The sequence below is a fragment of the Platichthys flesus genome, chromosome 6, assembly GCF_949316205.1.
Source record: "Platichthys flesus chromosome 6, fPlaFle2.1, whole genome shotgun sequence".
Lineage (NCBI taxonomy): Eukaryota > Metazoa > Chordata > Actinopteri > Pleuronectiformes > Pleuronectidae > Platichthys > Platichthys flesus.
The window spans coordinates 15378282-15399438 of record NC_084950.1 but is presented as its reverse complement, the minus strand read 5'-3'; the positions used below and the strand labels follow the sequence as shown (position 1 = coordinate 15399438).

At 41.4% G+C, this 21157-nt stretch overlaps 1 protein-coding gene and 1 long non-coding RNA gene across 6 annotated transcripts; both read right to left on the bottom strand.

Moving 5' to 3' along the window:
• Positions 1-1326: 1326 nt before the first annotated feature.
• LOC133955196 (transcription factor 12-like) lies at positions 1327-12462 on the bottom strand. The gene is made up of 13 exons (XM_062389905.1): positions 12307-12462; positions 9529-9628; positions 8492-8634; positions 8277-8400; positions 8121-8191; positions 7662-7758; positions 7467-7540; positions 6226-6402; positions 5361-5472; positions 5103-5250; positions 2977-3206; positions 2546-2714; positions 1327-2318 (listed from the first exon to the last, which is right to left on the bottom strand). Exons 1-12 carry the CDS (start codon positions 12373-12375, stop codon positions 2578-2580), a joined length of 1482 nt encoding a protein of 493 aa, XP_062245889.1. The 5' UTR covers positions 12376-12462; the 3' UTR covers positions 1327-2318; positions 2546-2577.
• Positions 12463-16656: 4194 nt separating this feature from the next.
• Positions 16657-20898, bottom strand: LOC133955202 (uncharacterized). 5 transcript variants are annotated; one of them, XR_009920855.1, is made up of 5 exons: positions 19365-20898; positions 18438-18494; positions 18163-18280; positions 17096-17305; positions 16657-16907 (listed from the first exon to the last, which is right to left on the bottom strand). It is a non-coding gene; the product is annotated as an uncharacterized LOC133955202 (long non-coding RNA). The 5 variants fall into 5 exon arrangements; XR_009920858.1 differs by having other exon boundaries at positions 18163-18240; XR_009920854.1 differs by having other exon boundaries at positions 17096-18280.
• Between the last annotated feature and the right edge of the window lie 259 nt (positions 20899-21157).

The window sequence follows — 21157 nt, the reverse complement described above, 5'->3', positions numbered from 1 at the left end:
CCTCCTCCTCCTCCTCCTCCTCCTCCTCCTCCTCCTCCTCCTCCTCCTCCTATGTCCGGGCACCTCCTCTTGCCTGTCTCGCTCTGAAAGGCGTTCACTGTGAACCCTTTGACAGACACAGCACATATGACTGTGATCTATCTATCTATCTATCTATCTATCTATCTATCTATCTATCTATCTATCTATCTATCTATCTATCTATCTATCTATCTATCTATCTATCCATCCATCTATCTACATATAAACATACAGTATTTTGTTTCAGAAATATTGGACCACTCCTGCCTCAGATGTTACACAGATGTTACAATGTTTATGTTCCTTCAACCACATTACATATTGTATATAAGAAGTTGTTCAGCAATATTTTTCCTGGTCAAAAAACATTTAAACATCGTGATCATCACTGATATTGTTTTTGTTTACAATCTCTTTTTTTTTTTTTAATCCTGATCCTGACAGATCTGGGATTACTTTTCACTTTCATTAACATTACCAGGCATTAAATAACCAGTACTCGGGGACAGCGCTTGTGGTTTTTGTCCACAGGAGTAAAGTTGCTTTTTATTGCATACCGCCACCTCCTGGGGAGTCTAGGTACACACATGAGTACGCATGGTACGTACCGCTCCCCTGAACCACTCCCTAAACACAGAGGATCTGGTCTATTCAACATTTAATGGACAGAGGCATACAACCTAAGATGTTCTAACAGAGAATATTGTGCTGTTATACAGGTAAGTCGTCTGATTAAATGGATAGTTCACAAGATAATAAAAAATTCACTCATTATCAACCATAGAACCATCCTGTGTGTGGTCCTGCACCCCAAGTCTCTGTTCTTTTGTTGTACCTAAATACGTTTTGATTCTTATTTGGTGGATACATTTCATTTGTGTTATATTGTAGATACGTTTTAATTCATTGTTATATTCTAGATATACGCTTAAGCTATTTGTACACACAGATACTGTGAGTTTCAATTCTTCTTTTTAAGATAAGTTTTAGTTCTTTGTTGGATTCTGGGGACTGATATCAATAAACAAGTGAAATTTGGTTTAGCTTGATCGAGGTTGAGGGGACTGCTTGGCCTCGGTGGAGGTACAGTATGTGTTGTACTCAGAACCATTACAGATGTACGGAACACAGATGTGACACTCTGTAAATACATAACTTCAGTGTGTAATTTTGTTATTTTATGATCAGTTAATATCAACATCTTGAACTGTCATTAATTGATAATTTTACCTATTTATACTGTGTGTTTGTGCTGTTATCAAAAATGTACAATCAGACACACCAACTCAAAGTATTTGGGAAAAAAAGACATTTATTGCTACATTATCATTTTGACACATGCCTGTTGGCTACTTCAAACTGTACACACTGTACATGTTATGATAGTATTTCAGATTATTCTTGATTATTATTTATTACCTGTTCGGCAGTGTGATAGGCAAACAAGACATCAGTTATTCTGTAACACTGTATTGCTCAGAGCATGACACGTGGCTAGATCTAAAAAAAAAAAAGACTGCACAAAAGTGTGTTTTGTAAAATCAGAATGAAAAAAAGCAAATAGAGACATTAACAATTCACAAGATCTGTATAAAAGATAACTTACATAACTTAGAAAAAACAAAATGTCCTATTTAAAAACTCAAACATGCAAAGAGCTTGGACTACAAGTGAAGAGCAGTGATCACACGCAGAGGAAGAAGGATTGTGTCCACCAGTGTTTCAGAGAGTGTAACCTTGGTAACAGTGCTATAACACGTACTCATAACAAATATGCAAGTACCGGATGATGCCTGCAAGTTAAAGAACATTCTCGGAGATCTGTTCATTCACAGAATGGTCAAACTCCCACAAAAAGCACTCACACACTGGCACACACACACAAACCACAGGACAAATGAAATCCGTCGCCTGAACACACTGTGGTATCGCCGGTCCTCTGAGCTCGGTGGGAACCTAGAGTGTACCTGGTAAATAGTGATGCACTGTAAAAGTCAAGACTGCAGGTGACACATTTGCCGCTACCGGGTCTCATCTATTCAGATATAATCAAACGTAGAAGATAATCAATAAATATACAAAATATGTACAAAAGAAACATCTGCAGCTTACAATGCATTTGTCTGTTACGTCTATTAAGTTTAGGCACAAAGTTAGAAGTCAGGTTGGGGGAAGTGAGGAGATGATTGTTCGACTGCATCACACTTTACAATCCGAGAGGTCGACCTCTCCACTCTGGTAGCTGGAGGCTCCCGAGAGGATCCCGAGAGGATCCCTAGATGCTCTTTAGTCAGCGTCTGAAAACCCAAAGACACATTAAAAGGACAATAATTAGTTCTAGTTAAAATATGCTTTGTATCCACATGGAAATATCCTTGATTTTACCACTCTCTAAAACTAGTGATGTTATGGTTTGGATGTAGTTTTGAACAACATTTTTACAAAAGAAACACCTCTACACATCTACTGTATATGATTGGTATTGACAGACTGATATTAAAGTGTATAATTGAATGTTTAATACTTGATGCTGGACGTGATGTTCGTATCAGGTGCTCAGAGATGGCCCATGAGGTTTCCTGGGTCATTCAGACTGGGATGAAAAGCAAGATGCATGGACTGCGGATCTATCATGGACGCCTTCTCTTCCTCTCTCCTCCGCAGACACGCCGCCTTCGGGTTCAGGTTCCTCTCTGCGGCATTCAACAAACAACAAGGTTAGAATATGAACTCTAAATTCAGAATTTTAAATTAGGCGTTGTGTGGTTTGATGATATTATTCATTTCAATCGCCCGTGTAATGCACATACAAATACTTTAATTACTGAAAAACACCTTGAATTTTCTCTCAGTGATTTCCCCCCTCTATTTTTTCACCCACTCCCTTACTTCTCATCACAGAGGACCGGCAGCCTCTCCTGCCTCCCGACCCTCCTGCAGCAGCGATGTACTGACCTCGGACCTGTTGCTCCAGGCTCAGGATCACCGCCACGGCCTGGTGCAGCACCAGCAGTTTGGTCTGCGGCTTCTCACTCTTCAGGTGCAGCTGACACATGTGCCCCAGCTCCTTGAAGGCCTCGTTGATGTCCCGCACCCGCAGACGTTCCCGGGCGTTGTTGGCCATCCTCCTCTCGCGCTCGCGTTCCACCTTCTGCTCGGGGCTCAGGTCCTCGTCCTCATGATTACTACGACAACAAGCGGGCACAAGAACAAAACAGAATGATCATGAATGTGAAAACTATTTTAAAAACTCCCTTTAAAAAAAGAAATGTCAACAAATAAAATACAGTGTGTTAAGTCAAACGTGGATTTGTCTGCCCTCTGCTGGTCAATAAGCTGACACCATGTTACTGAGATCCTCTGGCGCTAGATCTCATTGGTCTCATTGGATCTTTGGATCCTTGACAAAGAACAAGCTCATGTAATCAGCTGTACATCAATACATTGATAATCAATCCTTGACAGAATTATGATTATTATTTAATTTCTTTATTTATCTTATATTCTGATCAATGTTCACTGTAATTGTGTTGATGTGTTCGGTTACACGCAGCATCTACTGCAGCTCTGTGCGTCCTGGGACTGGGATCCCTCACGTGTCGATCTCTCTGAGGTTTCTACGCTCTTTTCCCCTGTTAATAGGGTTTTTTGGTCGTTTTTCCTGCCTGTTGCTGAGGGTTAAGAACAAATGATGTCTCCCCTTGTTAAGCCCTATGATTGATTGTGAATATGGGCAAAATTGTGATTTGTGAATATTGGCTCTACAAATACAATTTGATTGATTCGATGGATTGATATTTTCAATTATTAAATTATTTGGTTTGAGTAGAAAATATAAAACAAACAATGTTCAATAAAAGCAATTGTTGCTTGAGGTCCTTCACATATGCCAGCATTGATGTCCCTCAACTAGATTATAGATCTAAATAAAAAGACAGCATGCACTCAGACATCAGAGCTGATGTCATGACGAGGTTCGTCCTGATGTGACCTCTGAGACTTCAGACATCTGGAGGTTCAGTCTGTGACTATCTGGGATTTTCCAAAAGTGCATTCTGGGTTTAAATCGAACCGACTTCTTCTACTGGATTATTTCAAACCAAAAGCGTGTTACTGAATCTAAAACACCATTGATTATCCACAATGATCACGTCTGATGTCACAATTCATTCAGTCAATTCATCAATCAATAGTTAAAAATGTAATTGATTGTGATTAATATTTCAATTAATCTATCAAGCAAAAAAACAAATGTATTTTTAACATTGCCTGATTCCTGCATATGAAAGAGTCAGATTTTTTTATAGCTTTATATCTTTGACATTTTAACGTCTTCAGGTTTTTGGACAAAATAGGCAATTTGTTGACATAAGGCATATCATTTTATTTTTATAGAGCAAGCAATTATTAATTATTAACAATAATGAAAATAATCGGAATCAGCAGCAGTATTTACAAATATTATAAATGCAGCAAGAACTGCAAACTCTTCATTTTGACAGTGTGGTATAGTGTAAAGCAGTGTAGCCTCTAATGTATAATGCAGTATAATGTAAAGCAGCCTTTGCCGTGATGTCTTTACTATTAACTGTATGTCCGAGCAGCTGCTCTTATCCCTCTTTTTCTTTCATCTGTTAATTTACTGCAACTTCAAGCGACATGAAGAAGAAATATGAGGCAGAGCTAAATAGACCGGCGTGGACACAGCTGCCCTTCACACCGGGGGGTCTGACAGTACTTAAAGCGAGTGAAACTGAACGGCAAGCAGGCCCTAATACATGCGTTAGACTCTGAGGCTCTTCTTTTTAAAACGGTTGTGTGAAATTCAAGAAATTACAGATTAAGCGTCATTTCTTTGTCACAAAACACCTAAAAATACAGTTAAAGTATCATGTGCTCCACGCGTCAGCAGGGAGGCCTGACTTTGCATAATCAGCGCCATAAATCTCAGTTTGCTTTTCGTCGACTTTTTTCTTTGAGCAGCAGATTTTACACAACAACGTGGTTTTTCAGACCAGGTGCATCCTGTGTGTGTTCTTTTCCCCCCCTCAGAGCAGGGCCGGGTGTTTGTGAGCATTCACCTGTCCCTGCTGCTGTTTTCTCCCTGGTTTTTGTGTTCGCCCTCCTCGTCTGATCTCAGGCTGTCGGGGCTGTGGCTGGTGTGCATCATCTCCTCCCTCTCCCTGCTCTCCATCTTCAGCTCCAGATTACCCTGAACTCCCACACCTCCTGCGTAATATCACACAGAAATAAAATCAAACGGTTGAAATCTTTTAATAGTTCAAAGTGTTGCAGGACTGCAGCAGTGGATAAAATGAGTGGAAATTATCCGCCTTTACCTCCACCTTGCATGGGCTGAAGAGTGGCCCTCTGCCTGGCCAGGTACGGGTGGCCATTTTGTGTGCGGCCCTGGAAGGCCAAGAGGTTGTTGTTCGTGCCGACAGCTTCAACCTTTATGACACACAGAGAACAGGATGAGATGAGGGCACGGTTTGTATTCCTGAGTCTTGAGCAGGTGAAATTTCTCTTAATGTTAAACGTGATCGATGCGGCATCTCTGTAAATCTTTCTGAGACAGCGAGGCAGCCTCAGTCGCGTGCAGTGCACAAACTCTTACATCCAACCAACGACAAACGAGTAACAAAACCAACATCTGCCCTCTCATTTCCGACGTAACCCCGAGTAGATCTCTTGCTCTGCAGAATTAATGTAATCTCAGACATTCTTAATCTTTCCCTTAAAACTACCACATATACTCCCTAATTCTTTTCAGGAACGATTCCCTCCTGGTCACATCATTTTGAAAAAAAAAAAAAAAAAGTGAGAGAATGTAATACCCCCCTCCCCCAAAGGATTAGACTAAAAAAACCTTTCCCCGGCATATACTTCCACTCCAGCTGGGCTAAAATCCCCTCGGTCGGCTGAAAGGGAAACATGCTATGATGTGAATGCGCGATGCAGGCGTCCCCCATCACCCCACACGGAATTACGCCGCACACGCTCTGTACAAGGGCGCCGCATCACAGCGCCCTGCCATTGTGCTCAGTTTCCTATTTCAAGGACAACAAACTGAGGAAAAACATGGCGGGCGGAAAAATCCTGAAACTGAATACCAGCATATTTACTGTCCACACACACACACACGCAACAAGGGATTTCCAGACACACTGCCCTGTCCTTTCTTAAAAAGTAATGCTTGTTCACCATGGCTTGAGTGTGACAGGTGGTGTTCAGAGCGTTGGCAGAGCCCGGGTGGCCGTGGTGGTTCTGGTTCAGCAGGGTGTGGATGTCGGCGGGCAGACCTGACGTTGGGCCCACGGCGTGGTTCCTCAGAACATGGATCACATCGTCGAGTCTGTCCAGACGGTCCTCCACCTGAGACTACAAACACCGGGAGACAGAAGGTCAAAAGGGCAATTTTGGGGGGGGTAGTGGTCAATGAGGGCTAAAATTTTAATATTTTTCAATCAGTAATATCAGAAATATTGTTTTCAATTGTAGCTGCACAAATTATTCTCTCGCAAATAAGCAGCTGTATTCATCTAAGGTCACAATTTATACTTGAATTAGCTTAAATAGCTGGAGTTTGGCTGCCAGGCAACCAGCCCTGCACATAAACACCTGTTTCATCTCAACATAACACAACACGTCTATTCCTGAGATTTACAGGTGCTGGGGTTTCCTGAGCTGGACATCGTAATTTTGGCTGTTTCCTCTTATATGGCCAATTGTAGGCTGAGCTAACTGCTGGACACAAAGGAGAGTGGCTTGTATGTTGAAGACAGTAAATAATCATATCTTTTAAAATAGTAAATTATCCCTCCAGTAATTTACAAACAATATGTGGACTGTACTTTTACATTTCCATAAATGTTTCAGTCTCTGTTCTCTGAACAGGTATGATAAGCAAGTATTATATATTATGAACAACGCCAAGGAGGTTATGTTTGTTTGTAAGCATGAGTACAGAAAACTACGAGACATTGACCTAGTATGGTTCGGGAAAGAAACCATAAAATTTAGGTGTGGATCTGGATCAGGGACAGATCCAGGAACTTTATTTATCTATGGGCCTTGCGAGGGAATGTGTTCTAGTGACATTGTAGTTGTTAATATATAATAAAATAGTATGGGTAAGATATTGGTCACAATATCTGCTGGACAGAATTGAGAATAACATGGCTCTTCTCTCTGAAAGATGTAAAATTTGATTATGGGCAAAATGTGGAAATATTATTTCTTTATCAGTAAATTTCAGTCCACAATCTCTACTTAATGTGATGAACTGGTATAATAATCTTTAATTTATCTGATAATAATACATTTGTTGTATTAGTATTTGGTGGTCCATTTTTTAAATGTGTACACATCTTAGTGCATTTAAATATACATGTATATATATGTGTATGTTGGATTTTTATTATTCTATGAAATGAGGTCTGTACCATCGATATAAGTGAAGACTCAAAATGAGGTGACACTGGTTCTTGGACAGAACTCCGGGGCCACATGTCAGAACCTGATAGGAGAAAAATACAAAAACAAAAATAGAGCATGAACAGGCTGAAATACACAAAATAAAAATAAACTTTATTACACTCGGAGCAGCACCTCCGGCTGCTTCCCTCACTCGGGTTTACCTGCGGGTTCAGCTGTGTTGGGCAGTGGAGACGGACTCCTCACTGGTGTGGACGAGCTGGAGGGGAAGCTGCTGCTGGTGTGATCAGGGGAATAAATCTGGTGGGGGAAACAGGGAGGGGGAGGGAGAGGGAGAGGGGGGGGAGGGGCGGTACCAGGTCATGCATCATTTTAAAAGCACAACTTGTCATTTTCGCGTAAGGTTTTACAGCTGCTGCCACAGCCTTTGGAGCGGGATCGTAACCTGAGCCAAACTCATCAATTCTGGTCATTTTACAAGTCACCGGACAATAAAAAGTAGCCCTTCCTTAATATGCACTTGTCTGCTAGTGGCAGTGTTTCCTGTTTGTATTATACTACTGGGACTCTCACAGGCTTGGTTTTATGCACTGGTCCGACTGTTTGAACATAACAAGGCATGGATGAGTTGGCCTAATGGGACCGAGGTGGTGCATACTTACAGAGGCCAGAGCTTTGGCCAAGGTAGCGCCTGTCTGTGACCCTCTTGATCCGTTTCCTTGGCTCCCTGAGGCTTGAGAAGAAAAACAATCATCATAAAACAGAAGAATAAACAGTCAAACCTGAGCTGAAACAAGCAACGGAGATTAATTCTTCACCTGTTGAATTCTCTGAGGTGTTGATGGATGGGGTGCGTGGTGCCGTATTGTTGCGGTGAAATGTGGACATGGGTGGAAGACCCCTGTTCATATCAGCAGCCATCACTGAATGTGAGGAGTAGTCCTGAACCATAAGCAAACCCACAGTTAAATACACAGGGGACGACAAAAAATGCTGCGCTGTCAACATCCAATGTTCTGGATGTAAATCTCACCAGGTGACTGTGTGGTGGCTGCAGGCTGCTGTAGCCCCCCGGCTGTGTTTGGTGGGCTGTGGCTGCTCCCAGTGCACCTTCATAGCCCTGCTGGTTCAGCCCATTTACAGCATTCCAGATGTCGGGTGAATTGCTTGTCCCCTCTAAAATGCATAACGATATGTTATAGCCTGCACTGGAACAGCATCTCAATCAGCCAGTGCAGCTCCACAGCCAACAATTAAGTCCCATCACAAAGTTTCACTTGTTGAATTAAGCTAATGTTAACGAAATTCCTTTCTAATTTGTTCCGTCATTCATTTATAAATTTGTATTTGAAATATGTATTTGATGTGTTTTTTGACTTTTTTGTTTGATCCCCATCCCATCTGCTAAGGCAGGGTTTATGACCTATACTGCAGGCAGCCCCCAGGGGGCAATTAAGATTATTTGGCTTCACTTTTGGGGAACTGTCATGTCATCCATCTTCATATAGAGTCTATGCTCTCAACTGTAACTGTAATGAGCTTGGTCAATATAGTTACTTTCTTTCAGCAAATCACTTTTCCTACAGTGCCACCATCAGGTCAGAAACAGTCCCATCGGCCTAAGTAGAACTTTTATTTATGGCTAATTAACCAATGTAAGCATGCTAAAATGCTAAACTGATATATTTATCAAGCTACACATAGCATAAGCATGTTAGCACTGTGATTATAAGCATGTTATCATGCTGATTGTAGCACTGAGTTTATATTTATCATGTTGAAAAGTGTTTGATATCATGGGTATTTATTTATTATATCTTTATTAGGATCAAATGATCTACTTGAGGAAAAATACAAATAAATCAGATATACCCACAGGCAGGCAGAGAAAACCCACAATTAGAACATTGTACTGTTGTGTATTTAGAAATCAGAGCATCTTTCCCTGAAAACTGTATTTGTAAAAAGACAATGGGTTTAAAGGAACTTTACACAGAGCAAAGTCTTGATGACGGATTGTCACTGCTTTAGAAGGGCTGATGGATAATCATGTCCATTTTGGATTCTCACCAAAGAAGGTGCTTGCGAACACATTGGTGGACATCTTGTTGGATGCATGTGCAGGTAAGTTCTGGTTGATGTCGTCATTAGTGGGAGACTGCCCATACACCTGAAAAGAAAAACGTATATTTAAGGCAGTGTTGGAGAAATATGATGTGTAATCAAACATTTTCTAAGGTATCTGTATGACTCAAACTGACTAAGTGACATAAACACGTGAGTGCTCTGAGCGCAGGCTGGAGCAACAGTATTACGAAAACAAAGCAGAGAGCTGATGCACACTTAGAGCTATTGCGATAATCCATAAGCTGCAGATCCATGCACCTCCTCATCCGGATTTAGGAACCATTCAGCATGAGAAATCCCTGCCCTAATCATGATCAGGTTCGGCTGTCTTCAGAGGACAGGGATACAATTCCCTCCCAAATAAAATTGAATTACAGGCCTCCTCACGCTTCGCCCTCAGAGAGAAACCAAAACAGAGAACTGAGGCTCACCCTGATGCTCTCTCCCGCAGGAAACAAAATAAACAGATCAAAGGATTTGACTAAGGACACCTTCAGCTTATTTGTTTTCTTTTTCTTTTTACGTGTAAGCGACGCGCTCCAAACTGCACATATGCACACGAAACCCACCAACACATGCTCGCTCATTCAAACACACCAAGAGGTCTGGGCTGCACCTGCACCTCCCTCGATTGCTTTGATGTGCCCCAGGAAATGAAAATAAACCTCCCTGCGCAGCATCAATGGGGTGTCAGTTACCCGGACGACAACTTCTGTAGAGCAGGCTATTAAAGACTCTCTTGAGTATGCTCGTGCAAGCACACTCACAGGCTCTCTCTCTCTCGCACGCACGCATGTGCACACACAAAGACACACGTACTTAAGCACACAAACACACACACAAACACACACACACACACACACACACACACACACACACACACACACACACACACACACACATGCAGCCATGACCCTGGCTGGCATGAGTCCCATGGTGATTGTGGGCTAGGCCAAACAGAGGAGCCCCTGCCGACACTGGGCCCGTCTGAGCCGCCATGGGCAGCATATGGCGGAGGATAAAGCCAATTGTCCTCCTTACCATCAGCATAGCAGGCGACCCGTTAATAATGGTCACACCCCCGCCCCAGCACGCCCTCTCTGGCCCCCGCTGGAGAGGGACCGTCACCATGGCATCCTCTTTTAGCATAGCATTGATTTAAGAACCATCAATCATGGCATCACAAACGATAAGGGACTTTTTTTCCAGCAACTTGTGCAATTGAAAGAGAATTGAAATAGAATGAAACTTTAATAATGGCACGAAATTATAATTTTGAACGTGTGACCTTGAATTAACAAAGTTATTTTAAACTAAATACACATACATATTTGACTATACAGACAACTACACTGTTTTCCCTTTGTTATTATACTCAGCTTTATGATGCTAGAAGAGTGAAATATCAACTTGCTATTCAGGGCCTATGCTGTGCTCCACCACGGCCAACTCCAGCCACATGCAACCAATTTTCTGCCTCTGTGATCCACGATGTCTGGATATGGTTAGTCTCACAGAGATCAAAGCTGCCTTTGATAATGGCTGCAGTGGTGGAGGGACCGCTCTGACATAGCAGGGTTAAATCAAATAGAAATAGCAGCAATCTGCTTCATGTCAAGATGTTTTCTGCTGCGAGGCCTGACTACACGGTGCCCGGACTAACAGGAAGCACGAGCCTGGCTGGTGCATTTTAACATGAGTTTGTCAGACGTGAAACCACAAGCGAGGGAGGACTTGTAGTTTGATCTGGCTGAATTATGAGGTTCTTGTGGGTGTTGTGGTTCGGGGGTGGTGTGACTTGAGAATAATTGTGATTCATGAATCAACCCCAAGACAAACACCGGATGAAATGAGGATGAGCAGGAAAAAAACGAGCAAATAAAATAAAATCTTGAGACAAAATAAGATTTTTAACCTTATAACGGTTACAGTTTCAAATTTACTCCTGTAAGGTGCAAACACTGAAGTTTACACAAGAGTAAGCCATAAACACAACTCATCACTATACATTCAGCACAATTTATATACATGACACATTTAAAACATAAAGTTCTTTCTCCCACTGTCACACACACACACACTCACATACAGACACACACACACACACACACAATGAGCACACACGTTTGTAACTCTGTCTCAGTGAGGACACAATAAAGTACGTAGACCCTAACCCTAACCTTTAACATCCAAACTAAATGCCCAACCCTAACCCTTACCGAAACATTATTCTAACCCTAACCCTAAAACCAAGTTTAAACCCTCAAACAGTCCATTGAAAAAGTGAGGACCGGTCAAAATGTCCTCACTTTCCAAAAAGGTCCTCACTCTGCAGGATCTGTGCTTAAAATGGTCCTCACAAAGATTTAAGTACAAGAACACACACAAAACAATCTGGTATCCCTTATCTCGGGAAAACTGAAGTGCATCAGTACAGGTATAAACATGTGACAAAATGTTAAATTATAATACCCATAACTTTGACACTGGTTGCACATGCAGATGCATATCTTAAAACATTTTGTACATCACATTTATCAGAAAAAAAATTGTTGAACACCTGTGAACAAATAAATCTGGAAACTAATGAAGAATCGTGGAAATCAACACACACAACACCAGACTGGACCATTTCAACAGCATCACCACAAATACAGTGTCCTGCAGCCTCTGGAAAATAAAAACAAAATATGTAAATATACATATAAGGGTTGTACTCACTGGTTTCGTGTTGTAGCAATACATCAGGGAGTTGTTGCCTGTGCCAGAGGCGGGATGAGCACAGTACATAACTCTGTCTGGTTCAGTGCAAGACTCCAGGCTCACAGTACAGTCCACACACAGCTCGTCTGTCCGTGTCTCTACTCATGTGTATATGGTCCACATGCACTAACCCTCCCCTGCTGGTCATGCAGCTACCCGCAGACAACTTATGCAAATCAGGGCTGGACCATTCCAGGCAGCAGAGAGGGGTGGCATGGAGATGAAGCTATTAGTGTACGCACAAGAAAGCCTGGTCGATAATATCATGAGCACCCTTTTTTTTTTATTTAATCCGAGACAAATCTGTGCATTAGAGATATATTTAAAATGATGAGGGTAAAGTGGGAGTTTGCAATAAAAAAATTCTGTTTATGCAACAAAAAAAAAGGTAACGAATAAGGAAAATAATTGAAACTTGTGGTATTTAGGGAATTCCCCACCCAGGCTTGACCACACCAGAAAAATAAAATTAGAATTAAAGTAAAGGTTGTTGTCGTTGTCGTTGTCGTTGTTCCGGTGTCATCCCACTCCTGTGACATCCTACGTTAGTGTGAAATCATAAGTGAGCCCGCTCAGAGATGCCTCCTCAGGATCAGGCAGCGAGCGTTGGTGAAGTCATGGAGATTAGCTCCTGTTACGCAGGTGAAGGTTTCCAGTAAACACGGGGATACCACACCCTGTCTGACCTACATTCACAAATAGAAGCAAAGACTTTAGTTTGTAGGCACGTGTGGCGAGCTCCTCCAGAGGCTGGGTCAAAGGTTATTTATACAGCAGACTGTCTGGGTGAGCTGTTAATGGGTTGTAGTCCAACTTCCTGTTTGCGGTCAAATCCACTGTTTGCCGTGCCAGTGCTGCAGTGACCTACTATCGCACGTGCAGATGAACCACTCGCATTTACACTTTCTGAATTATAGCCTAAGGAACTGATTCCAGAAAAGTCAACTGGTTAACCTTTCACACTGAGATACTCACAATCATATGTCAGTCCGTGCGTGGAACGAATATCTCACGATCCGTTCATCTTATCGGCTTCAGTGGGCTGACATGCTTTATACCAGCGGAATTACAGAGCTTGTATTTTTTAGAGATCTCTGAAATACCGACATGTTAGGTAAAAACAACACAAATTAAGTTAATCAATCAAATGTGCCTTTAAACCACACACAGGAGCAGCTATAAAGCAAATTCAGTGTCATTTCGATGAAAGTCATTAACAATGAAATCTTCAATGCAGATAAACCAGGAAGGATGAACAAAGAGTTTTCTAACTTCCCTCTGCCCGACAGACTGTTTATAAAGAGCTCTGCACACAACGTTTAAAACAATGAAAAAGTGCCAGTATATTGCGGAACTATTTGAGGGGGACTCACTAATATAAAGGAATAATCCTGAAGTGGGACGGGTGCCGCACTAGTGTAAGCAATGCAAGAAGTTGGCGCACATTTCTTGTCTACCATCATCTGCCCGGTACATCAAGAGACGCGGAACAAAAGCAATGCACTTGGCGCGATGCAGCGTGGCACGTTGTCCTGGAGACACCCCACAAGAATCCAATCAAATAACTCCCAGCGAGGCAGCTGCAAAGTATTTATCTCAAACACATTGTCTCACTAACCCTCCAGTGTTTACTCTGAAGCTACAGGGGACTGGGTGCACCGCGGCCATCTTGGACTCGTTCCAACGCATCTATTTCAGTTCGGAGTCTCCGAGAAAAACGTCTGTGGAGGCTGTGCGTGGCTTTCAATGCACAGTTCGAAATAGTCAACACACGTGAATAGAGGTGATTTGGACTTGTTTGTTTCACATTTGAATAAGCGATGGCCCAAAATAGGACACTGCTAGAGGAGCATGGCTGTAAGTAGGAGATTAGTGTTTACAGTGGCTCCGATAAACTGATCTGAAAGAGAAACAAACTGCTGTCAACTGGTTTCAATCAGCGGGGAAGGTGAACTGTGAACACGCAGCTTCCTTAAACTCTGAGTCTAATCCTTACTATTCACGCTACTGTTAACTGGGTCAGGAGGTCAGTCTCCTCATCTTCATAACGATCAACAGTGTACGATTCCTTTTTTTGTAATAGATTTTTAGATGTCTCTTGATTAAAGATTTAGGTTATTTAGAGCAGGGCTTCCATAACCATTCAGCCCCTAAGACCTACGATAACTGTAGCATACATTTGGGACCACCATTATCCCTCCCAAAATTAAAATCCACTACATGCACATGTCACAATGTTTCCATTGTTGCTGTAATTGTTGCAGTCATTAATATGTCATAATCGCAGTGAGTGGGGATGAAGAAAATCTGATTAACTCATTTTGTGATTTTCAGTTTTAATATAAACTTAAACATGCTTTTCACTTTTAGTAACAATGCTAAAATATGTTTTTTAAATTGAATTTGCCATCTTGCAACCCCTTATCTGTGTTTCACTACTTTGGGAAAGATGGACATATTTAATTGTCTTAAGCTGAATATATTAATTAAAATATATAGAAATATCTGTATATATTACAAATAATCGAGGAACATCAGTGGCTACTGAATGACCTTTTCTGCTGACAGAGATCAGTTCTCCTATCTGACACACTAAGCGTACATAACACACACTCACACACACACGCACACATCTTGGCTAAATGATCCAAGAGCAAATATATACAGTTCTCTAACCCTGAACTTTGAATCAATCTTAGTTAATTGCAGTCTTGTCAGGAGTGCGATTATTCAAACAGGTAATGCAAATGTTAATGAGTTCAAATTTGCATATCTTTATTTTCCCATGGTTGAAATGTCATTGGTTATGGCGCTCTACAATGAAGAATGTCGCTGCTGATGGCCCCCTGATACGCCGCTGGCCATTAAGAGGACAAAAAAAAAGGAGCTGAACCGAAGGGGATGGAGCATAAATAAACAAGGCGTCGAGCTCAAAATAAAATCAGGACGTTTATATGCAAATAAATAAAAACACATTCACGTAATCACACCATCATTTCAATCCTTGGTTATCAAATTCAATTTTTGCGGAATAAAATGTTTTGAGGTGCACAGAATCTGATTATATCCTGTATGGGGGGGGAAAAGAAAATCTGTATCGCCGTGAGAGACCAATAACAACAAAACGCAGTCCGAAGTCATGGTTGTGCTTTTGTGGTGTGCTGTTGTGCGGTTGTGCATACGATGCCTTCGATACACATCTGAAGGGCTGTTGGCATATTCCTCATCGTCATGCGCCTGATTTGACATGGCTTAAATAACTATCTTCCTGCCAGTGATTGGCATTCGCACAAGAAGGGGTGAGTGGGACTGGGGAGCAGATGGTGACATTCCACATGACCAAACTGATCAATCAGCATGCTGGGACGCAGGTGCAGCACAGGCGGGCAGCACCACACCATCTATTTCACCATCTACGGGGCACAGCCACACGGGCACTGATCGTGGCACCCTGAGGGCCTGCATGCTCCTCCCCCCCGCTGTGCCAAGGTTGATGACATCAGAATTTCCCATCCGCTCTTCCACAGGATGCCAAGAAAAAAGAAGGAGGGAAAAAAAACACACCCACACACACACACACACAAACGCACAACATAAAATCTTAAATAAGAGCCAGGCCTGGGATACGCTGGGTGAGTGACGTCAGAGCCAGGGACTCCCATGTTTCAAAATTACAGTGGAACCTGATAACTGCATTTAAAGGCTGAAAAGACTGAGATGAAGACCTGCAGTGCAGACACACTGGAGACTTGACTTACACTTATACATGACATCTTATATCTAGATATAACTATATAGCTGTTACATAAACGTGACACTTCCTCAATGATTTTAAGTATTTCTTAGTATTATTGATTAATCTGTTGATCGTTTTCTATAGTAACTGTTAATAACTGTCTATAAAAGGTCGGAAAATAACAACATACAACAAAATATAAAGACTTGCTGCTTTTTCTCCTCATATGTGAGGAATTACTAAACATATTGTGTTTGTTTTGTCAAAACAAACTATTAAAACACATCATCCTTGGCTATGGGAAAACAAATTTGATGGTTTTTTTCCTGTTATATATTAATCTAGTCTATCTTCTGTCATTGGTGATTGCTTTGTTGAGTACCAGTTCCTAGCTATCTATAAAATGTCCGGAAAGAGTAAAAAGAAACATAATTTAATTTCCCAAAGCTCAGTCTGACATATTCAGAAAATTAGTTTTAGTCTAAAAATCAATTTAGAACAATATTATCTTCAAAATCCCATCATTTATTGACAGAAAAAAACGGTAATTTCTAACATTTTTACAGCTGAAACAAACTATTGTTATTTAACAACTTAAAACCTATTTGTGCAAAGATAGCAACATTGAAATAGCTAATCGGGGAATTCCCCAGCCAGGCATGAACAAACAGGATGATCACATCAGAAAAAGAATAAAATGAATCCATGTGTGTTGTCAGATGTCGTCCTATTCCTGTGGCAGCCGAGCGCCCACTGAGAAACGCCTCCTGCAGGACCAGTGAGCACTGGTGACATCGTGAAGAATCACTGTCGATGGATGTCCCTAAGATGTCAGAAAATAATAAAAAAAACAATTGTTGGTTTTGCCAGTTTTTTATTTCTAATCTAGTTGCTATACATAATTTATTGCTGATATTCTATTCACACAGAGGGTCAGTGAATGCATCTCAAAACCAACTAGGCCTGCTCTACTCTCCTGTGGGTAAGTGGGTTGTGTGCGGTGTTTGATACCTGCTGACGTGACTCTGAGGATCTACTGCTTCAGGATAAGACCTGCATGCAGTGAGCTGATCTTATAGTCTGGCCTGAGTGCTGAAGGAAGAAGAAGTAGGGGGGGTAGCGTAAGAGGATTGGATCGGCTGTGGCTAAACGGTGCACGTGCGAGCCAGACTCGGCGACCTCTGCACCACAGTGACCTCGCTGTCCCACATTCAGGAGCACCTATGAGGAGGAGGAGGAGGAGGAGGGTGTGTTTTGGTCACAGTCAGTCTCATGTGTGTCCTTAAAACTGTTTTAATTGGTTTCTTTAAATTAAATAAAATGAAATAAAAAATCTGAAACTGAGTGGAGCATATACCTTCACCAAGGTCAAACAATCCTACACATGATGTTTAGTTCTTACAGCAGAAAAGACAATGGGAAGTCGTTTGATGATCTTACTGAGCTCAAATCTGCCCCAGATCTAAATTCTTTTTGTTTTGTAGAAAGCAGTTTTGTATATTTGTGTGTAATCTTGCTCAAAATCAAACAAAACAACAAACTAGAATGGTTTATTGCAAACTCCACCAAGGTCCAATAGTCCCCTCATGAAACCACATGTAAATTCACTAGATCTAGTTTTTTATCTGGAGCCACACCGAATTGCACACTCTCATAAATACCAGTCCCCAAAAACAAGTCCGATTTTTTTCATCAAGATCCATGAATTGTTTTCTGAGTGATTAATGAAGAACTGGTTGTGTAACTTTTGCGTAATCCTGCTTATGATATGATAAAAATAAACTTTATTTATATGGCAACTTTCAAAACACAGTTAAAAGCTGCTTTACAAGTTCAGAATAAAACGATTGAAGTCAAACAATAGGAAACAGGCCAAACAGACAACTTTGATGAAACAACCTCTGAATGATCCTTATCAGCCTTATTATCATATATTTCTCATTGTTTCAATATGTTCTTTTAAAAAAAACTTGAGTTTGAAATAATGTACAAAATCTAATGCTATGTGTTTGATAAGCAGGTGACAGCATAATCTGAGGTATTGGGAGGTTGTGAGCAGTGTGCTGTGTCCGACCTACACAGATACACTGTGAGTGGAGCATAGCAGCAACGAGTGGACAGCCTCTTCAGCAGGACTCCTCTGTAAACCTCAACATCTGGAGGAATGAACAAGGGCAAAGACTGCTGAGATGAGACCTTCCAGCCCAAATCAGAAGTGACAAGAGATTGACAGTATAATAAATCAGCGCAGAATAGCCAGCAACCACAGGGCGAAAATAGAGTGAGAAAACAATGACTAACAAGGAAACAACATTTTTTCTTGAGCTTTAGATGAAGTGTCACTGCTCCTCACCTCCGGTGTCGTTAACAAGTCAGCGAATGTCAAGGCCTGATGGACGTGTGTGATACACTGTGGAGAGTGGGGGAGGTTATCAGGATTATCTCAACGTTTGAGCAGAGGATTTAACAATACAATAATAATCAAAGGATTTCCCTGTTAATTATATTATATAATAATGATACAAATAATTTGCCTCTTAAGAGTAGGACAAAATGTTACACAGTTTCAGACGCTGTTCACATAACACACCTTCACACACTGTACAACAACTGCATTAATGAAATAATCCTGGAACTTTACATCACCTGCTTTCAGTTTTTACATCATTTTATAGCTTTCGTCACTAATGACAAACTGAACAGGCTTGATTGGCCTTTATATGATAAATGAATATGCAATTTGAATCCCATTATATTTATGGTATATCATTATTATCATATTCTGCAGCAACAAATGAACTTTAGTATATATCTTTCATTAAATAGATCATATTTATGTCTATGGTTCTATGGTCTCCCTCATCAGATATCCTCTGATGAAGAGATGTGAGTCTTAAAGAGGGAAACAGCTCCCAAAATTATAATTGCAGCTGTGTACTGTGTAAATGTAGTAATTGAAAAAGAATTACTTAAAAAATAAGTAATAATAATAACCCTAATTATATCCTTATGCACGTGAATGCAGGTGTGTGAATACTTGTGGTACTATATGAAGCTTCCAGGGGGACCAATACAGCAGCTGGGGATGGCAGGGCGGTTTCCCTGGGCTAAAGAGCCATGTTGCCAATAAATAAAATGTTGATATGCTGCTGTAACCGTGTTGTCATCCCAAGGCTCTCTTCTAATGTGGTCTAACACCGTAGCATCCTCCTGGTGCTGCCGTGAATATGTAAAAGACTTAGGCTAGGCAGTACTGGGAGAAGTGCAGTGGAAGACTCACACAGTTCTCAGGATCCTGACCACAGCATTTCCTCTGGCTGTGTGAAAGGTGTGACCCTACAGGTCAGAAGAACACCGTGGCACCACTCCAGCAGCCTGAGGGTCACCATGTCTGCTGCTCCACACTCATCTCCTCAAGCTCAGCTATAAAAGCTTGTGAGGACAGTCAGCTGCTGAGGCGTTAGTATAAAACACATCTCCACAGTCAACATCAGGCAAAAAGGGAGATTCCACTTACGAGCTTCAGCTTTTTGTAACATACTGAATGACTTGCATTAAACAAAACGTGTACGTTAGTTAAGAAACCTGATTAAGGGTTTTTCAAAGAAGCAAGCAGCAGTCACAGTCCAATTTTCATTCTGGTTTTTAAACATTTCATAAATGTATGGCGTTCCAGGTTTGTCGAAAAACTCAAACCAAATTTCTTATCATATACTATCTCCTGAAATGTCTGAGTGATAGGAGAAGGTTAACGACCACAAAACCTATCTAACACCCTACACGCTGTTATACTCCTCAGGCCTTTTTCTGTCTCAGCTAAGAGAACAATATCATGAGTGCAGTCAGTTGGCTTCATTTAGTCAGTAGACTCATTCCTTTGTATACAGTTTATTTGAATTGTAATCTAATTTGGCATCCAAGCTGTTATATCACATGTTACAAGTTCCTGTTGTTTCCTGCGCTGTTTACGACCTTCACCGCAAATTCTAATATGTATTTTATAATATTCTGAGACAAATATCTGTATTAACGCTTAAAAAGCTTTCTGGTGAATTAAAGACCGTAACGGTGGGGCTACCTTCTTGTCTCCCCATCATCATCATATTCTGCACAATGGGGGGGAAAAAGGTTCAGTCGTTGCAGAGTACAAAAAGAAAAAGCAGACATTAAATAAACATGTGCACAAACTCAATTAGAGCAAAGCAATTAGTGATCGTCTAAAAAAATGTAGGTTCCTGCTCGACTTATCTCTCAGGCAGTGAAGTCGCAGCTCAGGTTCAGACCACAGACTGTCTATAACGAGGTTCATACACACGGTCAGTCTCTGGCTGTCCCGCATAATCAGGACCTGAGCCGTCACGGAGCAGTGGAGGATCATTTCCTGTTTTCATCAACAGATGGCAGCACACAATAAGTCATGATCAAAGCATTTCTCTAGGTCTTGTTTTTCTTGACCTGGTGACTTCATTCTTCTGAGTATTCCACATTCCCACACCCATTAAGAGAGGATGTGGATCATTATCGATTACCAATATGTTTAAATCACTAATTAGTATCAAATGATCAGGACATGAGTGTAATATGTGATTAATAGCAGTTTTGCTGGTGTGATGCAAGGAAGCGTTATATTTATATCTGCTCTCTTTACTATTTACCCACTCAGCTTATTTTCCTTCCACCAAGTGAGTCTCAGATTTCAGGCGAAGGAGAAAATAGTCCGCGGTGTGATGAGCTGAGACAAACCCCGGACACCGTGCACACGCTCCGGTGTGTGCGCGCGTCCCGATCACATGTCTGATCAGATAATCGTTCGATAGGAACATATTGGTAGGTATCGGGATCGATGCAGGCGCTGCTCAATGTGCCGTTTACATGTTGGAGTGATGTGATCCTGGGTGTTTACCCGTCATTTTCACTATCTGATCAAGCGGCTTCCTGCAGCAGCGCCCCTGATGGCTGACAGCGGAACTATGCAGAGGCGCAGGCAGCGTCAAGTTAGACGTAATGAGGAGTAAAATTACCGTCAGCGTTTTAAAATTAAAACAGTATAATATAGAACATGAACAACTTGAA